General features: G+C 40.0%; 1 protein-coding gene across 2 annotated transcripts; it reads right to left on the bottom strand.

Moving 5' to 3' along the window:
• Positions 1–5617: 5617 nt before the first annotated feature.
• scarb2a (scavenger receptor class B, member 2a) lies at positions 5618–23074 on the bottom strand. 2 transcript variants are annotated; one of them, XM_074639099.1, is made up of 13 exons: positions 22550–23074; positions 17657–17814; positions 17354–17501; positions 16850–17044; positions 15929–16020; positions 14724–14843; positions 14139–14317; positions 12799–12917; positions 11353–11426; positions 11168–11219; positions 10928–11080; positions 9694–9741; positions 5618–9364 (listed from the first exon to the last, which is right to left on the bottom strand). In XM_074639099.1, the coding sequence occupies exons 1-13, from the start codon at positions 22670–22672 to the stop codon at positions 9233–9235; spliced, it is 1593 nt and encodes a 530-aa protein (XP_074495200.1). In that variant the 5' UTR covers positions 22673–23074; the 3' UTR covers positions 5618–9232. The 2 variants fall into 2 exon arrangements, with proteins under 2 accessions (XP_074495200.1, XP_074495201.1); XM_074639100.1 differs by lacking the exon at positions 9694–9741.
• Between the last annotated feature and the right edge of the window lie 878 nt (positions 23075–23952).

Here is a 23952-nt window from a genome sequence, read left to right as displayed (position 1 = left end):
ACTAATCAATCAATATATGAATCGGCTCTACCTTTAAACATCTCAACTCATATCAAATTATAAAAGCCTCTGAACACCCACACAAGCAGAATAATTGACAACACCTGTGTGGGTGTACAGAGGCTTTAATTATTTATCCTTCCTCAGTCAGATTAGTTTTCAGAAACACCAGCAGGGGGCACAACAGACCATTTAGTACAACTTGATGTTAAAGACTAGTTTATCTGAACTGAGACTGGTAGAATAGTAAGTCCACACTTTAATTTAAAACATAATAATGAACCAAAAAAAATTAGCAAAGACTAAACCAGGCTGACTGGGATTCCATGACTTTGAGCTGCAGCAACAGTTAATGGAAACTCTTGGGGTTTTAACGGCATTATCTCCCTTTAAGCCTCTGTGGTTTTCCTTTCAAATGATAATCTTTCAAGTGGGTGGATATTAAAACATGCCCGGAGATGCCTCCAGTTTAAACAACGTTGGATTAAAAAGCATTTAAACACACACAGTCGTCGTTCGGCTGGAGAGGAGAGTTTGTCCTAAGAATCGACTTGTTTTAGGGGCAACGCCTGGGTCAGAAGGTCACCTGAGATTAGCCACGTTTCCTGTAGATTTAAGGAGACAGTTAGCACATAATGTGTATGAATGTTATTAATAAAAAGCAATATGTCGACAGTTTTGGACTTTCTTGCCAAGAATTAACTATACGAGAAGATGATGCGGCTTGTTTGTAATTTACAGTAAAGATGGAGCTAACGTTATAGCCAGCAGCCGCTTAGATTAGCTTTGTTTTGCTTAGTCCAGGGGTCTGCAACCTGTGGCTCCGGGGCCAAAAGGGGCTCTTCAGCCCCTCTTCAGTGGCTCCCAGTGGATTTAAAAAAAATGGAAATTAATAGCTGTTTTTTGTTTACATTTTCATTTTTATTTATCATTGTTGTAGGTCTATGGTACAACGGAGTATTAGGGCCACAGTGAGGAAAAAAAAAAAAATCTGAGATATCGAGAATAAAGTCATAATATTACGCGAATAAAGTAATTAACGTAATTTTACGTGTTATTTTCTTTTTTCTTGTAAAGTTATGACTTTACAGTCATTTCCAGGTTCATACTTGTATTGTGTGTTTCTACTAGAACATATTTACATGCTGTAATGTTCAAAAAAACGTTATTTTCCTCGTACTGTCTGCTTGAATATATCTGTATTCACCCTCTGTATTAAACGCTCCGTTTTAGTGCATTTCAATGGAATTGCAACAGAATTGCGTTGCTAGGCAACAGTTTGGGTCCATGTATTCCTGTCACCTGTCATTAACATACACTGCAACCAGGAATAAACTGGGACACATTCAGAATGTTTACGTTTAAAACTGTGTAATGGTCTAAATATTGTATATTTGTGACATCACAAATGGACAGAAATCCTAACGGCTTGTTTCAAACGCACAATTTCTGAATACGGCCTGTGTGTATTTCTCTGTATATTGAGCGCTTTGATACTTTCACAGTATTTATAAAGCACTCAAACCTGCTTTATAATATAAGAGACATTAAAATCTTACTTTTTACAATATAGGACCTTTAACTACAGTTGTCAGATAAATGTACTGGAGTAAAATGATAAAACAGCATAAAACAGGAATTGCCTTCCCTCTGCTTGCCACGGTCCTTCCTCTGTGACACCTGCCCGGAGTGAGTGTGTTTTTATTAGACTATTTTCTGCTTTTTACTATGAATGATGTGTTCTTGATGTGTTTTGGTTTTGCCTTTCTGTTTGGTCGTTTCCCTCCCCCCTTCTTCTCCTCTCTCTCCTTCTCACACCTGGACATAATCTGCAATCAGCACACCTGTCTACCAATCAAGCCAGTTCCTCTTCATTAGGCCTACATGGTTTGTTAATGTGCCACGCTTCCTTCCAGCCAGCCTGCATAACCAAAATCTCCTATAATAATAAAAAAAACATTTTCACCTACGTGTTTATCTGCATTTGGGTTCAGCCACAGGAACCCTGCTGCTTTTCACATCCAGCCACCACCAACACCCCCCAACATAGAGACTCACACGGTGGTGACAAGTGGAACAAAAGAAGAAGGCAGTTAGACGTATTTTCCAGTAGCCTATATCGGAGGAGGGGGGGACATCTATTGTTGATTGTCTGCATTGATTACAGTTGTAAAGCTGCTGGAGCTTTGCCTTAATGGAGACATTTGAATGAAAGATTCTCAGTAACTGGAGCGTCTCAAAGCACTTGCTGTGATAAATTAGGCACTCCGCTGAAGGCCTAACTGCAATTTTAGTAACATTAAAAGTGCACCACAGGCCTTAAAGGGAGTAATTAGTCTAATAGATGCTGTTAGATATTATGAATTTGTGGAGCTCAGTGAGATTTTGTCGTTTTTGAGGGCTTATAGAGCATTTGCGTTCACCATTTTAACCCAATATTTCCTATAAATTGCTCCTTAGTTAGCTTGTGAACTGACAAATAATAAGAAGAGGGGAAAAAAAAAAAATTATTTCATATTCAAAATGTGACAAAGAATGAAAAACAATTGCTAAAAGTGACCGTTTTCATCATTTATTTGGAAATAATTCCACTGTCTGTATTTTTTTTTTTTTTTTTACTGTAATTTACCCCAAATAACTCTCTCCAGGAAATACTCTAGGAAATGATTGACAAATTGCTTAAACTGCAAAAAGAAATTGTTATCCAACCATCAGTCAGGAGAAAGGGCCTTACATGACCTCCACCGCTATTTGTGTGAGGCCTTCAGGGCTAAACCTTCAAAGTTTGACAAATCATCTGTTCCCATTATTAGACAGTCACATATATACTGTAGAGCGGAAACTATTCTGTCGATCAACGGGAAAATAGTCAATTTTTATAATTGATTCAGAGATTTTAGTCGTTTTTCAAGCAGAAAAAGTGGGAAAAGGCCCAAAATATCTGGTTTCAGTGACTGAAATGAGAGGATGTGCTACTTTTTGTCAATATAAATCATTTTAAAATGAAAATTTGTGGTCAAACAAAAGAAGACATTTGAAGATGTCTCTTAGGCATTTTTTCCACTATTTTCTGACATTTCATAGACCATAAACCATAACCATGGGGTCACAAGATAAATCTAAGGGCTCATTAGATGATTAACAAGTTTGGGGAGAAGAAAAAAAAACATGTTTCTGCTACACAAATTATGTTTCACTGAGCTTTGCTTTTCATGGTGAAATATTGGATTGTTTTACCTCTTCAGGCCTCTAAAAGCTATTTCAAAGAAATGGTCTGAAAAGGGAACATCTTTGATTTACCTACGTGCAACTTGTTGACACATGCATTGCGTAGGAAGGGATGAAACCTATTCAGAATCTGCTTACTTTACTTTTTTTTTTTAAACCACACCAAACTCAAACATTGAGTCAAAAATACAAGACTCAACACTTAACTGCACTATTGCATCAGACTTAAGCGGCTATGAGCGCTGCTTGTCCACACAGCATTTGTGTTGTTAGTTACTGTTTATAATGGGGATGATAACGTCGTTGATGCGTCATGGTTTATAACCTTTTGAATTATTAATGTTTTCAGTCACTTTCAATGAAAAAGGCACAAAAACAAGTTGAGATAAAAAAACCACTTTACATAAAAATAGACTATTATAGTTTGGTTTCTTACATTTTTTCTGTTGTTTATGTGCATTAAAATGTTCTTTTGAGTGATTATGACTAAAAATGTTTCATTTCTTCTTGTCTTTTGGGTTCCTGGCAGCTTTATACTTTGTTAAATTGACAAAAAAATAAGTCAAACTTGTAGCGGAGTTTGTTCTGAAAAGAAAAGATACCATTCATGTGGGATAAGGACAGTTCAAAAGGTGCTAAACAAAGACAAAAATGCACCTCAGAGAGTACAAGAAAGCACTTGTACGAGAATGAATGAATTAAGCAATGAGCAGAGGAGAGCTGCAGTGTCAGCAAGAGCGTCGACGCTATTGAAGGTCGATCAAGTCCCAAAAAAAGTGAATACTGTAGGCTACATCTAATGAAACGACTGTAGGAGAGAGTGCATACATGCTGATGCCTGCAGACCCTGAAACGATAATCTGAAGGCTGGAAACATACGATGTGAGCTCTAAGAAGAGTTCAGACGAGGACAACGTATAACCTTCACCCCCCGAGGGCCCAAGGTACAGCACCAACTAAGCACACATTTTACACCCGTGTGGATATGAGGATTTATGTGTTACAGCTTGTGATGAATGACAGAAGCGTGCGACCTCCTGCTCTCCCTTAAAAACCTGCCTGAGCTTGTTGAAGTTCAGCGGGAGGTTTCACATGTGGGAGAGTCAGAACTCTGACGGGTTTGTCACAAAGATATCTCGTTACTGTGCGTAAAAGGAGGGTTTTACCGGAATTTATTTAATGTTTATGCATAAAAGTGAGTCTAGAAAAAAGGCCTTGCTCTTTAATCTTTGTGCAATTCGTCCTGTTACTCACAAGAATAATAAACTTTATCTAACAACTTTGGCCTGAATGCTTAGTCATAGTTATAAAGGGAGTTTCTTCTACGAAAACATGTCGAGAGCATTTAATCAGACTCTTAAAAGAACAGATACGTCAAAGGACATCATAACCTGAATTTGATATGCAACTGAATAAGTAATTGTGACATTTAACCACGACTTAATGCATAATGTTGACATTTAAAGCTCAATATTTGGGGAAAATATGCTTATTTGCTTGCAGTCAGAGTTAGTCGCCACTCTCAAGGTAAGCTTAGTTTAGCATAAAGACTGGAAACTAGAGGAAACAGCTAAAATCTAACCTCTAAAACTCACTAATTAACAAGTTATATCTAGTTCTTTTTTAAACCATATAAAAACTGAAGTGTAAATATATCATGTTGTGGTTTAATGGCAGGTTAATGTGCCGCCAGACAGACTATTTCTTGGTTTGTTCCCTGGTCTTTATGCTATGCTAAGCTAAGCTAAGCAGCTGTAGTGTCATATTGATTGTACAAACATGAGTGGTATCAATCTTTCCCCAAATATCAAAATATTCCTTTAAAAAACACTGGATTTATAGCAATTGAATATTTTACTTTGAAAATCAACTATCTGAATTTATGTGTGTTGGATTTTATTTCAATTTTCAGTAGTTTCTTTCAAGTTTTGCAACTTCATAAACCTTTTTTCCAGGTACATATTCACATTTCCGGGTTGCTCATCTGAACTTCTCTTTCTTATATCACATAATTGATAGGTTTTTGAATATTGCAGTTTGATTTTTTTTTTAAATCTTGACTTGTGAAGTTAAAAAACACTCGTTATATTTTTAAAATCATGCAACTAGAAATAATATTCTTTAAGTTCCAAAGTGGAGAATTTAAACCACATAGACTCAGATGGTTGTCAAAGTTAAATATTTCAATGCTATAAATTCAGTAGTATTTAAACTTCAACAAGAAGTATTCAGTATAGAGATTAAACTCAACAATAAGGAGTTTACTTGCTTATAATTGACATTTATAAATACATTCACAAGGCTCCTCTGGATTAACAGTTTTATTACCACAAACTCATTTATATTTTTCTCTCTGTGACAGTTATACAAAAGACAGCAGAAGACCGTGTGAACTTTGCACTTGACTGCAACTTTAATTTTTTTGCAAATACACTAGAAATGTTTACAAAAGCACTGTAGAAACATCTGTGCAGTGTAAATTATCAAAACTAAAAATTGGATATTACTTTGAACTCATTTTGCACCTCACATGACAAGAAGGATTGTCATTTTCAGCAGCAAAACAAATTAGTATATATCTCAAGAGGAAACGTCTGTTAGTGATTTCAGAACATCGAAATGGGGGAGATGCGGCTGTTACACCAAATTAAGGAAAATAATAATAAAAGGATGGTATGGCACTAGTGCTCATCCCTGAAGGAGGGCTTCATTCATCTAGATAGGTTACACAGCAACAACGCTTTACTTTACTCAGTCGTCAAGATAATCAGCCTTCCAGTACAAAAAAAAAAAAAAAAAATCACTCCAGTTTGACAGAAATGGTGCATCTGCTCCACAAACACAAATTTACTCACACGAGTTCTCAAACACCCGAATCTTAAACCATTCATGAACACTCTTACAGACATTTTACAGGTCTCTGACAGCTCCCAGCGTGACATACTGGTCCATCTTTTTACACTTTGTTTTGTATTTTCAGTGTGAAAACAAATTGAAATGATCAAAAATGAAATGCTGAATATTACAAAAAAAACTAAAATCAAGCTACCGCAAAAGGAAATACCTCTATACAACTAACAAAAATCACAAATTCAGGGAAAAAAAAACAAAAGATACATAAATATTGTGTGGCCCCTTACAAAACAATGTATTTTACACAACTCTGTATTGCTTTGTCTTACATAATACTGAGATCTGCTCACAAAGAGCGTTGATTACTTTTGTTTGCTCTTGCGCCGGGTGACAAAAAAAGCAATACTCATCAAACCAACTTGTGAAACAACTTTTTCTTGCCTTGATGTAAAGAAAGGCACATACACACATGTTCACGCTCACACAGCACTGCTGCAAATACTTCACAAAAAAAAAAAGGGTAGGCGGTGGTTTTGTGGCACAACCGTTATCACAGAGGAGAGTAAACACGGCGCTGGGGCAGATCTATGTAGGTTATCTTTGGTCAAGCAGGGACGAGCAGATAGGCTTGAAGGATTGGACTCAAAGGTCGGTGTAGTAGAAGTCAGACAGTGGAGGAGCAATGGCTCAGGTGTGTGTTTGAACAGACGCTGTACAAGCAACACACGCGACTCTCGGGATTAAGGTCTCTAAGGTTCAAGTTTTTTTCAAAAGGTGGATGGACTGTGATTTTGCATGTAGGTGGAATAAAAAGGCCTTTTAGTGAATTGATTTAACCTTAAAGGAATACTCTCCACCACAGTGTTATTAATCCCAGACTCAGACTCCCGACACCGATCTTATTAAACGAAGCGGCTCACCCTATTTGGGCACCTCCAGTTAAGTTCACTACGTCTATAATAAACCCCAACGATATACATGTGATATGGTCATCTGCTAATAAGAGGAATGAGTGTGTTAAGTGTTTACAAAAAAAGTGTTGCTAGTGATAACTGTAACTGCTAAATTCCAATAAATGGCAGCAAGCTCTGGGCTTTGTATCTTGTGCTCAGGTGTCAAAAGGTGGTTGGCAACACAGAAAGCATCTGTGGTTCAACCTGAAAGAGAACACGTTATGTACAAATACAAGTCCATAGGTTATGGCATTTTGTTTTTTAGCAGCAATAACAAATACAAAAGTATATCAAAAGAAGACACTCCATGTGCTGAAAAAGCAATTAACACAGAGGCATGGATGTGTGTTCATTCACATCCTTCATAACCAATACTAACGAGGATAAACCTTTGAAATGTATTGAACAAGTGGACCACCTGCATTGAAATGAACAGGACCAAAGAAAAAAACAATGAAAATACACAGGGCACATTTCCAGGCAAAGTGCAGGGAGTTTCCCACGTTGACATTATTATGGCCTTAAATTCACTTCCCACTAGCGACTACCGCTGACGTGACGAGACAGGTGTGGCGGACAGAAAAATGAAAACACATTGAAACATAAGACAAACAGTGATTCAAGTGCTGTGTGCTGCGTTTTTGCCTGAATGCCTACAGCTCCCTGGCAAACTGAATGACTGCACAGCGGCGAGTGGTGCTCAGGGCTCCCTCAAAACCCCCAATGGTTCCACGTTTTTGTTTTTTTTAATAGTCACGGCACTTTGACAGTGTCTTTGACAGATCAGCTGTAAATATACATCGCAATAGGACAAAAAAACCTGGTAGCCTTGTGTGAGGACTGGTTTTAGCAATCCAAATTGTGCTTTCTCTAATAAGTAACAGTGTAGACGTGCAGGAGCGGTCGACACCAGAGCAACGTTAGTGTCTTTTTCAGCACACCTAGAAGGACTGCTTGCTGGATTTGGTCAGAGGTATCTCAACATTTCCCCTTTTACATATGTACAATAACGACAGAAGAGATTTCCAGCTTATTTGAACACCGTATGAACATAAAAGAACACACTGAACCATTATAAGGCAGAAAGCAGGTTCAAGTCTCCCTTGTAAGTTCTGTGGGTGTTTGTTTTTTCTCCTTTTTGTTTTGAATGTATTGATGAAGCCTAAAAAGGTGCAACTTTATCAAGATACTGGTGGTAATAATTTCACAGCTAACTAGCCATTAACTTGGAAATATAGATGAATATTTTGTTTAACTAGTGTTCTGGAGAGGAGGAGGAGGAGGGGGGATCAAAATCACAAGTTTTCCAGATGTCTTTACACTGTGCCTGCATCAAGAAAAACAGTCGCCCATCAAAACAGGACAGTGTAAGATAAAAGTGCACACACACTTTCACTAACTGATACTGGAAGTGCGGTGTGTGTGTGTGTGTGTGTGTGTGTGTGGGTGCACTAATTCGTCTTAGGAAAAAAAAAGGGAAAAAATTGCTATAAATAGTTTGGCTCAGTGTTTTTTCTTCCATCTTTTTTTTTTTTTACAAAAAGCTTGCTAAGATATGCTAAGTTCAGTTTGTATTAGCAAGATGTTATCCTCTGAGCGCAGGAGCTTAGAGTTTTGTCCTAAGGATTCAGTTTACGGGGGATTATTTTTGTTTTCTCCTCTGATGGAGAGGACAAGAATGCGACGGCGATGACACCCACTGTTGTTCGGGTGAATACTAAAACCCTTTTTGAGCAGTTGTCAGTCGGCAGAGTCTGCTCGGTAGATCATGCATCCGTGTGCGACAGCGGCACCTATGCTACCGTGTTCCCTCAGAAGAATTACGGAAAAAAAGGCTTGTCCTGGCCGAACCCGCCGAGAGTCCTTTCACCTTTAAGGTCGACCAGGACGGAAACGAGGACTAAAGAGTGTGGGAGTTTGTTGTTGCAGTACGGCAGGCAGTTGAGGGCCATGCTCAGCAGGTCGAGTAGAGGAGGACAGACAGTCATAAGAGGGCTCAGCGAGAGGAGCAATGTCTTTGTTCACTAAACATGTACTGGAGCTTGTGTCCCACCCCTATCCTCCCCACCCCCCACCCCCAATATAAGTGAAAATTAGCCCGCTGTGTAAGCAAACCCCCCACCCGTGGTAATGTAACGCCCCTGTGCTGCTCCCTCAGCCCCCTTCCTGAGCTCCACACTTGGGGAGGGGATCCTCGATCAACACTTCTGGGCCTCCACTGGAGACATGGCAATGTAGGAGCCGTTCCTCATCGGCTGGTTGGCTGGCGTTTCTGACGGCTCCTCGGGTTTGTCGCTGACCTGAGTGTAGGCCGTGTCGTCTTTCACCGTCTGAACGGGAGGACAGAAAGTGTTAGTACGAACCATCGCAGTGGCAACACGTCTAAATACTCTTTATATATATTAAAATGTGAATAAATGCTGTGAGTGAAATGTTCACAGTAAACCACGTCACTATACTGTATATATTCACAACAACAACAACCACCACCACCACAGAAAATATAACTTCAAACGTAAACAAATCACACTGTGAGGTGAGAACTCATAAAGGTATATCATGTCCCATAAAAAGTTAATTAAAAAATTATAATAATCAGAGATGATGGATAACAAATTAAAAAAGGAGAATAACAAACAAGGCAAAAATGAAGACTTACAGTAAAAGAATGAAAAGCTTCAGTAAAATCAATACGTTTTACTTCATTCTAAAACGGAAAAGGAAAAAGGGGGGGGGTTACAGGAAATTAAAATTAGAACATGGTTAATACAACACTTCTTCACATTGCAATTAAGCATGTTTTTAACACAATGCTGAGCTAACGGTCTAAACTGTAATGCATGTGTGCATGCTGAAGGAACAGTTTGACTTTTTAGGAAATATTCTGGATAAAGCCAGGCTAGCTGTTTCCCCCCGTTTCCAGTCTTTAAGCTAAACTAAGCCAAGTTTACCGTCTCCTGGCGAGTATTCAGCATACAGGCATGAGAGTGGTATCGATGTCAAAGACTATATATTGCCAAGTGAAAGTCAATTGTTCGTCCCATTGCAACGCCCAGCAGCAGAGCTACGCTTCTGCCATTTTTAACTGAAAGCGAGAACCGGATGCCAGTAAAACGTTTGCCTAAAAAGTGCCATACAGAAGTAAAACAAAATTATTTCTATTCTATTGTCATATTCTACCGAAATGGCCTGTGTTGAACAATAAAATATTATGGATATAATATGCATTTTAGTCCAAAATAGCGGCAGCAGAAATTTCTTCTCTTGGCTTCTATACTCTTTGTCGATGTTCTCAACTCTCAATAAAAAATGGTGAATATTTTCCAAACTCCAGAAAAAAATATCAAACTGTTCCTTTCACAGGCTGCGGGCGACTCTCTGGACAGTCAATAACCTGAACTATAATCCTGCACTACGAGAGCTAAGAGAGGTGACCATGTGCTGAACATTATTCTCTGGGCTATTCCAGTTCAATGCTCTCTGCTACTCTATACCGCTTAGCTAGCTCATAGCTACACTGACCAAAAGAGAACTGAGATCCTGAATACAAAGATGCATCGACTGTTAGAAAAAATTCAGCAAGAAAAAAAAACATTTGATCCAAAATTGTGGCAAAAAACTGCTCATGTGTTAGTTAACATGCAGGTAGCTTTGGGTTAAACCTGCAGCAGCTCATTGAGGAAACTGTTAACCATGCAAAAAACCCACTCAAAAAAACCATGCAAAAAACCCACTCAAAAAACTACAGCATTTACTGTGTCATATTCCCACTATCTAGTATCAGTACACTGTGAGCTAATGTCAGTGGGTAGCACACGCGTTTCACACCAGGGCAACTGTATGGATTAATACTACAGTTCAGTCCACAGCAACGCAAGGGGCAAAGCTCCTACCTCCTTCTGGCGGTTTCGGCAGAACAAGACGACGAGCACCAGCAGCAAGATGATGCCCAAACCCACGATGAGCAACGGGAAGTTTGACACCAGAGTCACAATTAGGAGCATCGTTCTCATCTGGGATGCAGAGTCATCGTCTATAGTCGCCGTCTAGATTCGAGAGAGAGAGGATTATTGATTTGTGATTCACTTCCAGGTTATGAGAACGTCTCAGACTGTACTGAATGAAATCCTCACCTCATTGACGAACATGATGGGGAAAATGGTCTCGTTGATGAACTTGGTTTTGCTGAAAGAGCAGAAAGAGAGAAAGGGAGAGACACGGAGGTCAGACAGGACATCTGGCTCAACATGCGGCCCAAAATGAGGACACAAGTGTGTCAACAGCGAAATGGGTCAGAGTTTGACAAAGTTCGACTTACGGGAAGCCTTGGACTCTTTTCAGGATGATGTTGAGCTGAGCTCTCTTGCAGGCACGAATGGGAACCCCTGTGGTCTAAAACAAAGAGATAAAAAGACGTTATTTTTAGAAAAACATTTTTTTCCTTTCCTGTAATTCTCACATATTGAAAGAAAACTACTGTCCCAACTTTTACAATGTGGCTGAATGATTTAATTAACTATTAACTAGTTGTTGCCTCTTTCCTTCATTTCTCTCCGCAGTTCATTTATTTTGTTGTTATTGCTGTTATAACTGTACTGTTTTCTATGTACCTGTATTACACATCCTTTGGCTTTATAATTGTTAAACTGATCAACAACTGATGCATGTCATCTGTATGAACCAAACTGCTCAATAAAAATCACTTTGAACAAAAAAACTGACTGACTTTCATATTATATTTTATGTTTTTAGGTCACTTTCTTCAATTACTTCTTTGGTCTTTTATTGTTGTGTACTTTATTACAGTATGTATGTATGTATAGTCACATATTGATATACAAGCAGAGGTATTACTATTGTGACGACCGCTGCCTTTCCCTGTCAATCTGTTTGCCATGCTTCCCAGGTTCCTGGTGGCAGGGGGTCGTTACTGCCAAGTGGGAACACCTGGGCTCCACATCTTAATTATCCTTACTTGGCCACTTTAAATTACTTGATTTGGTTCAATAGAGTGCTGCAGGAACGAGTCCTAAAACCAGAAAATGAGTTAGCATTTTAGCACATCCGGTTCTCTGGAAGTCAGTGGGTTTTTAGTTAGATGCCTGAAATAAGGTCTGTGGTTAACATAAGCTGAAGATAGTTTAATGTTTTGTTCTACGATATAAAATGTATCAGTAAATGTGTCTTAAAAAAGGCGGTTGCTAACAAGTGGCTAAATGAGACAACTAAACGCCATCACGCCGACACATCCTCCTTTACAGCCTTGTGGTGTATACACTCGCTCATGTGACCGTGGTGTAGTTTGTTTATAGCTTCACGTTAGCTTTTTACTTCTGCCGATTGCATTCACACTTAAAAAAATCATAAAAGTGGTGTTCATTTCTGAAGATTATCTTGCTGAACAAAATGTGTAAGTATCATAAACTTCTGTTTGCCACAGAGCTTATTTTCTGCAATAATCTAAAACCCAATGGAAGAATCTCATTGGCTTTTTGTCGAAGGAACCAGGGCGATGCTAACTTACTGGTTGGCCAACAAAAATACATTATCCCTGGAGCACTCTGTTTGGTTTAATTTAATCTAATAACATGTCTTTTCCTTGTCTTGTTTTCGTTGTTGTGGCCACTCGAGCCGGGTCACAACGGTATGAATCAAAACAGCTTTTGTCATTTAGATAAAGACAGTCATTAACCAGCAGCTCAAGGTTCAACACAGACGCCTCCGCATGGCTCTAAACTGTTGGGATATTAAGTAATGGTCGTACCGGTTGCAGGTCGAGGTACGTCTCGTGTTCTTCCTTGTTGGGGCTGAGCCCTTCAACAGCATTGATGTACTTCGGGTCCGCTTGATAAAAGTGGGGGAACGACACCACGATGGGAGCACCTTGATGGAAACAAAGAGAGACAAACATGTCAGTGAGTGTTCGTATCCTGACATGACTCTAAACAACAAGGGCTAAAAAAAGATTAAAGAAACGTGAGATAAGATAAAAGATGGTATTTTTATAGAGGTACAGATATAGTGATAATGTGCAGCAGATAGTTGGAGCGTGTGTGTGAACCTAAATAATGATTAACTGACACAGTAGAAACAAGAGTGCTCCTGCAGCACTAAACACATATTTTATTTATTCACTTAACCGTTCAATTGTACTTTCTTTAAAGTTATATTCCCAAATACAAAAAGGTCTAAATACTGTTTTAAAGTTTTCTCCACACTGCAGGGAATACAAATTCAGGGGGAGAAATGCTGAAACCTTTATTAATTTAACATGTTGTGGCCTAAAAGTAGTCAAATTTAAACATTTTGAATCTAAAAAATACTGGAGTCAGCCTTAAGAATACTGCTGCTGTTGCTAAAACTGACAATTAAAAAAAATAATTGAGGTTATAAGCAACATTATATTTTCTATTTTGCTCTAAACTGCTGCAGCAGATGTTTTTACACAAATTTAAGCAGAAATTTAAAAATTGTTCCATTTATGTACAAGCTATGATCAATCATATAGAAAAGACACTGATGGTTTTATCCTTTAACCACAGCGGCAGTTTCACAATGACATCACTTTGCACATGACATGACAACAGGGCTGGGCTGTGATTGGCTCTCATAGAAGCATCACAAAAATCCTTCCAATCAGACGCCTTTGCCTCGTATGAATCAGACAAGCTGATGCAGACAGCCAATCAGGTTTCAGCACATACATCAATGCATATACTTGAGTGTTTTCTCCCACTAGGACTGTATTGTAGAGCAAAATCACAAAAAATAAATTATACAAACTGTGGTTACAGTAGCATATCTCGGCTGATACCACACTCTGTCCGTGCTCATGTGTCAAACCTTATCAGGAGAAATCACACTCCACTCAATGACCACCATAAAATACTTCAATGGCCTGCACACACAGACAGCACAGTTAATCATTGAACCGTGTATTGAGTAAAAATCTGGCTCAAACAGCGGGCATGTCAGATACCAGGCAGGGGACGTGGCTGCTGGCTGAAAGGACATTTTTTTGGGGGGTAGAAATAGGGAGGGGGAACTGGGTAACTGGGTCAGACTCTCTGGCAGCAGCGGGGGAGAAACAGGGCAGTCCCTTACCTTCTCGACAAACGCTGACTTTAAGCACCCCGGTGCCGAGACATTCTCCAGCCGGCACACAGAAGCCTGCGTTGGTGGGGTTCTCTTTGGGGTTCATAAGGACGTCGTTAGGGGGTGCGAAGCGGAACGCCTGGATGCCTTTCACCTCCACGTCTTCCACATAGGCTAGATGGATAGACCTATGGAAAGAAAACAAGCTGAGTGACTACTTTAGGGAATCATAAAGTAAGAACTACGCACTAAAGAGCCATCAAGAAGAAGAAAATAGCCGTTATCGTGTTCTTATTTTTTAATCTTCCGGGCCGTTAGGACTATAAAAGTAAATAAGTGTCATGTACAAGACGATCACTTCCTGTGTAATCATTCCTTAAAGCCTCCCATGTCATGCTCTCGATGTTCCCATGTGTGTTTTGAGTTAATTGACAGCCTTATCAGAAGTTGTAATAAACCACAGCTCAGGTCCTTATCAGTGGGTCTGTAAGCATATTGTGTATGACTCGGCCGCAATTTCCTGGGAGTTCTGGTCCTCCTCGCCCCGCCGTGATGCTTCGACTGTAAACAAATTTATAACCAACACGTGCATACCTGCAGAGATCAGCAGCAAAGATGTAGAGCAGCTCGTTACGGTTTATCAGAGGGTGGAAGACCGCGCCGTCCGTACCGTTGATCATGTTGCTCTGATTGGAAGACCACCACGACATCTCCCTGTCGATTAAGAACAAATATGATGATATTAGTGTTGGCTGTAGCTGCAAGTACTGTACTTAAGTACAATTTTGAGGTACTTCGACTTGACTATGTTCCTTTTATAGTTCTACATCACCACAATTCAGAGGAAATATTGTACTTTTTTACTCCACTTCATTTAGTTTACATTAAATAATTGCATTAGGGCTGCAACGAATGATAATTCCCATTACCGATTATTTTCTCAATTTAATCAATTTGTCTGTAAATTAGTGAAACATGGCCACTACAGTTTCCCCAGAATCCAAGGTGACGTCCACAAATATCATGTTTTGTCTGACCAACACCCAAAAAGACTGAGTTTAATATGATGTATGACAAAGAAAAGCTTAAAATCCTCACATTTGAGGAGCTGAAATCAGTAAACGTTTGGCATTTTTGCGTAAAAAAAGGACTAAAACAAATAATTGATTGTCAAAATAGTTGCCGATTCATTTTCTGTGGATTTACTAATCGCTCTGGTTTGCAGTTCCATGGAGTGATTTCTCTTTTACTTAACTGCTTGAGGCTGAAATGTGATGTACATTTATCCAATATTTCACAAAAATTTTGAACAAAATCCCCCAAAAATTAAGACAATATGTGTAGCAGAACATTTGTTTTTCCCTTCTTTCACACCAAATGAATCAACTCACAACATCTCAGATTTGTCTTTTGACTCACAGAAGCCACTTTTCTGCAGAGTGAGTACTTTTACTTGATTCTTAAAAGTACATTTTGTTGCCAATACCTCTGTGTTTTACTTTTTACTAGCAGTATTTCTTACACTGCTGAATAGGATCTGAAATCTACCTCCACATGCTGATTGCATTCAAAGTACAAAGTCACTTTGGATTTCCAAATATTCATTTTGCAATAGTGTCCGACCTAAAGCCAGGAGAGCAAAGGCTTTCTCCTTTGGACTTTCCAATACAGGTTGTGTAACTATTGTAGTTGAATATCATGACTGGGAGGAAGTGGAGGCCATGTGCTGACAAGAGAGTTTCCTATCATTGAGGAAAGCAGGAAAAAGGGAAAAACATCTGTGTGATATGAGTCTTTACCTCATGCCGTTCCACGTGTCGATCTTGCCATAATCCATGTAGTCCTCCTCGCCGGTGTGGAACACAAACTCTCCTTCATGGGTGCCATTTTTCTGCGGAAGACAAGACGAGGTTCAGAGAGAGCTGCTGTGAGTGAAGAGTCAGAAACAGTGATTCTGTCTGATGACAAAGGACGATGGGAATTGTGAAAGAAATACTGCTTTGTATCGGTTACCATTAGCATTCGCCCCTTAGCGTATTCTCTTACACAGTACGGCATTAGTAGCCGATTAAGGAGCACAAAAACAAAAACAATGTTGGGCATTTGCACATAAACTCTTTTGACTTGAGAGAAAACTACACGATATTTTAGTTGATTAATCTGCAAATTATTGTCTACAATAATCGATAAATCATTTTGTCTTTTAAATGCCATTAAATAGTGAAAAACTACTTATACTTTCTACAATTTAATGTCTTCAAATTGCTTGTTTTGTCCAACCAACAGCCCTAATCCAACAGATACTCAGTTTAATATCATATATGACAAAGAAGAGCATCCAACTCTCACATCTGAGAGGCTGGAAGCTGTGAAAAAAAAATCACTGAAACAATTATAAAAATAGTTTATTTTCCGCTGACCAACTGATAACTTAAACGACTAATAGCTCGATTAAAAAAATGCTGCACTCAGGATCACAAGGCTGCCGTTGTCACGGCCTGGGGTCCAAGATGCAGACGTTGCTCTATAAACAGGAAGTACAAGCATCTTCCATCAGCATGTGGCCAATCTCACTTCTCGTATAGGAGACGCTGCCGAAGGCTCGTCTGTTGCTTTAGTAACCCCTAACAACCAGCACGCAAACACGCTTACTTAAGGTTTTTGAACTACAATAACGTCAAGCGTGCCTCTTAAAATACACTCAGCAAAGTGAAACTCACCTTCCACATGAGACCAAAATATTCGTCCACTTCGGGCTTCAAGGAGTGGACCTTAGTGAGAAGAGGGTCTTTGAAGCCCCACAGAACCTCGTGGACGGTGCGGGCCATGAACACCTCGACGCCCAAGCTGTTCATGTACATGGAAACCAAAGTTCGCAGGAAGAAGGAGTAGGAGTTCAGCTCGCTCATGATCGCCTGAGGACGAAATAAACAGTCAGGGAACGGAAAGATTGGCTCCGATTGTTTGCAATACTTGATGTCTTTTTTGTGGAAAATCTCATGGTTCGTCTTCGCCTGATGCGACTTGGGTTTGTATGTTCAACATCTCAAAATGTCACAATAAAACTCAGAGGACAATGGCTTGGAGTGTGTTAGGGGAATAACGTGAGAAAACAAAAACACACATGCCAATCAAGTGACTTAAACTCAAATCTCAGGGACATGATTACTGGCTGCAGCGGGTCATAATAACACACATTATCCTGTCCAGACACGATGTCTTACCACAAACGGGATGTTCACGGTCCTGATGATGTCGACCTCGGGGTTACCGGCCGACTTCTCGGGCACAAACACAAAAGTTTTGGGGTTGAGGGCGTAGAGCTTGGTGCCGTTCTCCAGGAAGGTTACGTTCTCCCGCGGCCTGTACTCCCTGGTGTGGAAAGGTCAGTTAGTCCAGATGTCTTTTGTTTTGACACAATGAGATGAACGAGATGCAAGAGGTCTTTCCTTAAACAGGACTTTGGCTAAAATGATAACCAGTTTCCATCCCTATATATTACACACATTTACAGCTGCAGCTCTTACCTGTAAGTGTAGGGTCCGATCTGTTTAACAGCTGCCTTCCCGCCTGCCAAGAACACCTCCGGATTGGTCACATTGAAGAAGTAATACTCCATATACACAGGTGGAGGGGGATTCTTCCACGCTTCAAACATTTGGCTCTTCTCTGTCAAAGTTATTTCCTGTCAACAAAATAAAAGAAAAAAAGATTCAGATTAAGAAACAGCTTTGGTACTCAAATTCTACACTTTTGGTGGAACAATGTTTTGTTCACATTTGGGCACTTTCAAAGCTCTTCACTGTTCTGAATGAGTGCCATCTGAGAGCACACATGGCACTTTTTCTGCAAGGAGCTGATGCCGGGTCAACCCCCCCCCCTCCACCTCCCCTCGAAACCCAGAGGGAAGCAGAGAAAAGTCCTTCATCGGTGCAAAAAAAAAAACATCAGGACAGGCAGAAAATTTCAGCAAAAATTGCACCCAGTCTCTGACCTCAGCAAGCCTGGGCATGGATCTGACTGTGTGGGCTACTCTTCAGCCAACACAACACAGCTACGTGTTGCAATAATAAAACATCATGACTTCTCAGCAGCGTTAGACGTCACACTACACGCTGGATGTCAGGTGAGTTTTTGTATTCAAGCTACGCCTGCCAAAAGCAACCACAAAAAGTAGAACATGGTTTCACTCCGAGTGGTCTCACAGATGTTTTGACTGATCGTGTGGAGAAACACAACCAAGTCGGTAATAAGTAACCTTGTATGACATAAACCTTGCTGCCACATGTCTGAACATGAGCAACAGAAACCGTTAGCTACATCATTCAGCTCTAAAAGCTTCCAGTATGTTGACTGAATATGTTTGTTACCGAAGGAAATAAAAAAGCTTTTCCTATTGTTTTAAAAAGGGTGTATTTCTAAACTTGGTAAAGGATAAATGAGCCACTTCCTCTCGTGTCTTTTTCATAAGGAGTTCCTGAAAACCCTTCTGTCGCCAGAGTACAGCGAGGTGCACTTGAGGGAGGCTATACATTGTCTTCTGCAATCAGCTGCCGTTGAGAAAATGCAGTTTTTAGGTGTGGCCAGCACTTCCTGTTTGGGTTTCAACTTCCGCCGTTCAAACATGTTTTGCTCTATAGAAATTGTTTGCTGCGTTTTGTGTCATCATCTCTCCTTTGCTGCTTTATAAAAACTTGTGTTAGATCTCAGAATAGTTCAACCAAAATATCTACTTTGATAGTCTGAGGAGAAACGAAGTATTCAAACACACTGCAGCTGGGAAAGAAAGGCAAATTTGGCTGATTTGGGTATGTGATTACATACCCAAATTGAGTGGTTTAACTGTTCCAATCAACAGCCCAAACCCCAAAGATATTCATCTTACAATGATATAAAACAGAAAAAACGCAAATCGTCACATTGAAGTGGATAATGAATTCATTAACTGACTATTCGTTGCAGCTCCAGAGGGGTTTACTATTGTGTTCAGCACTTGTAGTGTCCTTTGCATGTCTGTTTTTGATTCATAATAACAGAGAATTACAGATGTTGCATTGCACAATCTCAGATTCAACCCAGGAGACCATTACAGTCATATTAAAGCACTGAATTACCAGATAGGTTGACGTCACAGCTGCGTAACTTCTTCCAAAACGAGGAACTTGAGTTATTTAAGAAGTGGGATTCTCCTGAGTCTTCAGGGTCATTTATTCTGCCTCTTAATTAAGAGCTGTAGTGAAACCAGGTAATGCAACAGAAGTGCATGACTGTCATGAGCAGGAATTGTATGACACATTATGCCAAACCAGCAGGAGTGACATAATATGTTCCCTTTTGAAAACAAAATGCAACCCGTCATTTCTGAAACAGGCTTTCTGTCTCATTTGGCTTTTCCCCCACAGCGTTACGTTCGACTGCAGCCTGCATGTTGTTTGCCCACCTTGAACAAAGGTCTTTCAAATGGCCTTCATCAGAGTTATACGGACATCATTTATCTCTCAGAAAACCAACCTTGATCTATCACAAACAGAAAAACAAGTGAGGGACAAAGTGGAGAGGTTTGTCAGTGTAATCAAAATACAGTCATTCGCCGGTGGAAAGGCTGAATGAGTTAGACTAGGGACTCTAACTAAACAAAGTGAACCGGCTCTTTGCCAAACACCCTCAGGCGCAGCTTAGGAGCGGTGTGACAAGATCCTGCTTTGAACAGCATGTGGGGAGAAAAGTTAAAAAGGAAAAACACAATTAAAAACATGAAAATCCTTTTCATAAGTGCCCCCCCGTGTTGAGGACTCTGCATTGAAGCGGTGGCACATTTTGAGCTAAAACACACTGTGTTTTGCCGGTGTGACCTTGTTCTTGAACGCTTCAGAGCTCAATCAGTCATACTACCTTGAGAGAAAGTCTCCTCTCCCAAACAGGGCTGAGAGGGAGTGGCATGAGTGGGGTGGTTTTCTTTTTTAGTTTCCTTGTCTGAGCAGGATAGGCCGGGACTGGAACCACAACAACGAGGTTGCTCGCAGGCAGAAATCATGCCCCCGAGGCCAAGAAGTCTGTGACATTCCTTGCATGGCTTTAAACACTGAACTCCCTCCACACCCAGCTCAGACATATATTCTGTATCCTGGAGGTCCCAAACAACTAGGCTACATCATTATTACAGAGACACACACTCGAACACCAGATTAGGTGGATTTTTGGAGTCAGTTCAGTATGTCCGGGGCCCGACTGATTCAATGGGAAAGACTGTGGCTAAAGAGGATTAGCTATGCTGTCATTTCGTGTAATCGCCAGCCACATCAGAATTACGTTCCCCCGGTTGATGAACTTTGACTAACTCTTTTAATTTGGGTCCCCTGGGTCGGTGCCGTGATTCAGAATGAGGCACAAATGAGCCCCCCGACCTAAATTTAACTACAGGAGGGGGAAACCGTGTCAGGGAGGAAGCTGTTTTCTTCTTCTTAAGTAGGAGGGGAGCGACTTTGAGAAGAAGCAGAGAGATTTTTTAAAGCACAGATTATGGACAGCGTGATGCATGTCAGCAAGAGGAATGTGAGGTATTTTAAAGGGAAGAGGGCAGCAGTGGGTGGGATATGGTGTCAGCTGCCAACACCTCCCGCCCCCTCCATCACCCCTACATGCCCTGAACTAGAGCACCAGTCCCCAGAAATGTAGACATGTAAATTTAAACCCAGCTCAAGTCAGAAATAAATGATTTGACCTACTGTACTCCAAAATGCCAACATGATGGTTAAATCATTTCAAAAAAAAATGTCAACTTGCTCCCTAAAATGAATCCTGTGTTTGCTTTAGTTAACTGACTAACAGAGTTCGACTGGAGATAGGGAAAGAGCTGCTCAAGCTTTCATTGATTTTGTGAATCACTTTTATATGAATCAGCGGGGTTGTGGTGGGAATTCCTGTACATGCAAATACATAATTTGAAGGACAAACCCCTTATATTCTCACTAATTTTGCCTTTTTAACAGCTTTTAAATCACCATTTATCTGACATATTTGTCTGGTTTAATACAAGATGCATGTATAACTTCTGCTACAGATCCACCAGTGGAAGTCAGGGACTCCCTCCTGACTCTCCTGTCCGCTCACCAAGACTCCCTTCCCCCATACCAGCACACCTCCCCCCTACCCACCGTGCGTCCCCGCCGGTTGAGATTTCTACTACTACTACTACTACCGGTAACCCTCCTCAGAATAATCAACCATCATGAAGTCAGTATATCAAGCCAGTATCAACAGAAATGTGTCACCGGGTCATGCGCACAGACGGCACCGGGCAGCTTCAGGATCAGCCAGCAGAAAGAATACATCGTGCCTCATTTTTCTCCAGACTCCCATTCATTCAATAACAAGCTGACTGAATCCTGTGATGACTTGTCAGATCATATTAACACTGAAGAGCCGCAAAGGAATGTGGAAGAAGATATAAAAAGAAAAATGCTATAAAATGAGGGTAAGGTCATGATAAACTCACCTCTGAGAGTCACACAATTACAGTTCCCCTTGTGGGGAGTTATAGGGGATTTCTACCTGAGGCAAGGCGTTTATTTATTTATTTAAGGTAACAAAATATAAATGCTGATTAACCATCATGTCTTAATGCAATGTTGGAACAAAAAAAGCTATAAAATGAGGGTATGGTCATGATGAACTCACCTCTGAGAGTCACACAACCATAGTTCCCCTTGTGGGGAGTTATAGGGGATTTCTACCTGAATAAAAGCGTTGATTTATGTATGGTAACAAAATATAAATGCTGATTAATCATCATAATGCAATGTTGGAATAAAAAAAGCTGCACAAGCATGTAATGGGACTTAAACGCTGCACAGCCTCGGATCATGCGGATTCATGAAAGGGGGCTGAGCTGCAGAATGCAGCAAAAACATACATTACTACTCATGCAAGACGGCTCAAATTAAGACATTTTACACACTGGGGTGATCTTGTGACCCCTGCATGCATGTTTTTAGCCCACTACCAACCACACACTGACATGCTGAATGATGCTGCATGATTGACCACTGCAGAGGAGAAATGCTTTAACATTTAAACCCCTTCAAGTGTTAACTCAGGGCGTGTTAATAGAATAAAGCATCTCTGTTATATATATCAATAGATTCAGCATGATGACTTTGTCAGAAATACTTGAATGTCATTCATGTTTGTTTTTTTCAGTCATATGGACTGGTGATTATCATCAGAGTAATTTTGCACAGGTTGTAGTTTTCAATGCAGTACTGTTCTTTAACACACTTGATGGTTATCTTTTGTAGTAATTGATGGGTTTATGCATGCTGTGTTACAAAACAGTGGCATCCTAATCAATGTGTGGAAGAAAGAAAGGAGGGGACAACATTGGAAATTGTTTTTTAAAGAGAGAAAGCTGCACAACTCACCTTTTTTAACCGGCTGTGGATCATTGTTTGGAAGACTTGAGCCACGACCAGGGCGATCCCCACTATCAGGAGGTGAGCGCACACGATCCCGGTGGCGTAAATGGCACAGGATCTCCGAGTCATGATGCTGTCTTCTCTCGGGGCAGATTTAAAACTTCACTGAAGTCGATGAGAACTTCCACCCCACAAAAAAAGATAAAAAACTATAGTGTAGGATGGTGAGATTTCAAGATCCGCCGTCTCCTGAGCAGCAGCAGCAGCAGAAGCAGCAGCTGGGTGGTTCAAACTTCTCTCTTCGCCGCCCAGTGGAGGCTGGAGGAGGGTACAAAAAAAGAATAAATGTTGGCACTTTTCATCAAAAAATCCCAGATAAACCTAAAGGTAAAGAGGCAGAGAGAGAGCGAGAGGACTGTGCTGCTCGGAGGCGGCGGTGAAATGAAACAGCAGCTCTCAGCACATCGTAGAAGAAGAGCTAGTCCTAGTCCTAGTCCTCCTCCTCCTCTTCCTCTTCCTCTACGCATTAATGAACTCACTCAGGCGAAAAGCGTCGTTTTGGGGAGGCTGCATGGGCGGTGGGTGTGTGTTTAAAAACACAGACAGAAAAAGCAGTAGTTTTTTTTTGTTTTGTTATTTCAAAATAACAGTATACATAGTAACAGCAGAAAAAGCATTAAAAAGATTTACATAAAAAAGACGCAAAACATAAACAAAGAGATGTGACAAACATACAAAGGACAGAAACAGAAATGAAACAAAACCAACATAAAATAATTAAAAAAAACACAATAAAAATAAATAAGTAGGTAGATAATAATAATAAAAATGACAACAATTTCACCTAAAAACATTAAAGATATTGCATACATTCGGATTCTGACAATGAATGTATCAGAATCAGAATCAGAATCTGATTCTGATACATTCATTGTTTTCCTTGCTTTTTTAGTTTTGTGAGGAAGAAATTGTTGACAGATATAATTTAATTTCTCAGGAAAGGCAGTAGTGATGGTGCTTTTACTTACATGACTGATGTCACTATTTAAAGAAAGAAAACCCCCAATATTCTTAACACTTAGTTTCATTTTGATTGTGTCTATGGTCTATGGGAGGTATATGGTTGAGGAAGAGTTGTGATAAGGGTTGTGTTAAGGGTTGGTTTATATCTACTTTTTTAACTCCGGATGGATATGTGGGTTGTAAATAAACTTGGGGATGCTGTTCATATATTTAATTTGGGATGTAAATAAACCTGGGATAGTTTATATATTATATTATATTATATTATCATTCTATGATATATGAGTTATTAGAGAAGTGAGAAAGGGGTATAGGGAAAGTTTTACTTCTACCTATACTAATTTTTTGGACACTATAACTCTTGTTTTGTTTGTTATTATTTTGTA

Source organism: Sebastes fasciatus, chromosome 6 (genome assembly GCF_043250625.1).
Source record: "Sebastes fasciatus isolate fSebFas1 chromosome 6, fSebFas1.pri, whole genome shotgun sequence".
In the NCBI taxonomy this organism is placed as follows: Eukaryota; Metazoa; Chordata; class Actinopteri; order Perciformes; family Sebastidae; genus Sebastes; species Sebastes fasciatus.
Note: the sequence above shows the minus strand (reverse complement) of the source record. Positions and strands in the feature narration are given on the sequence as shown.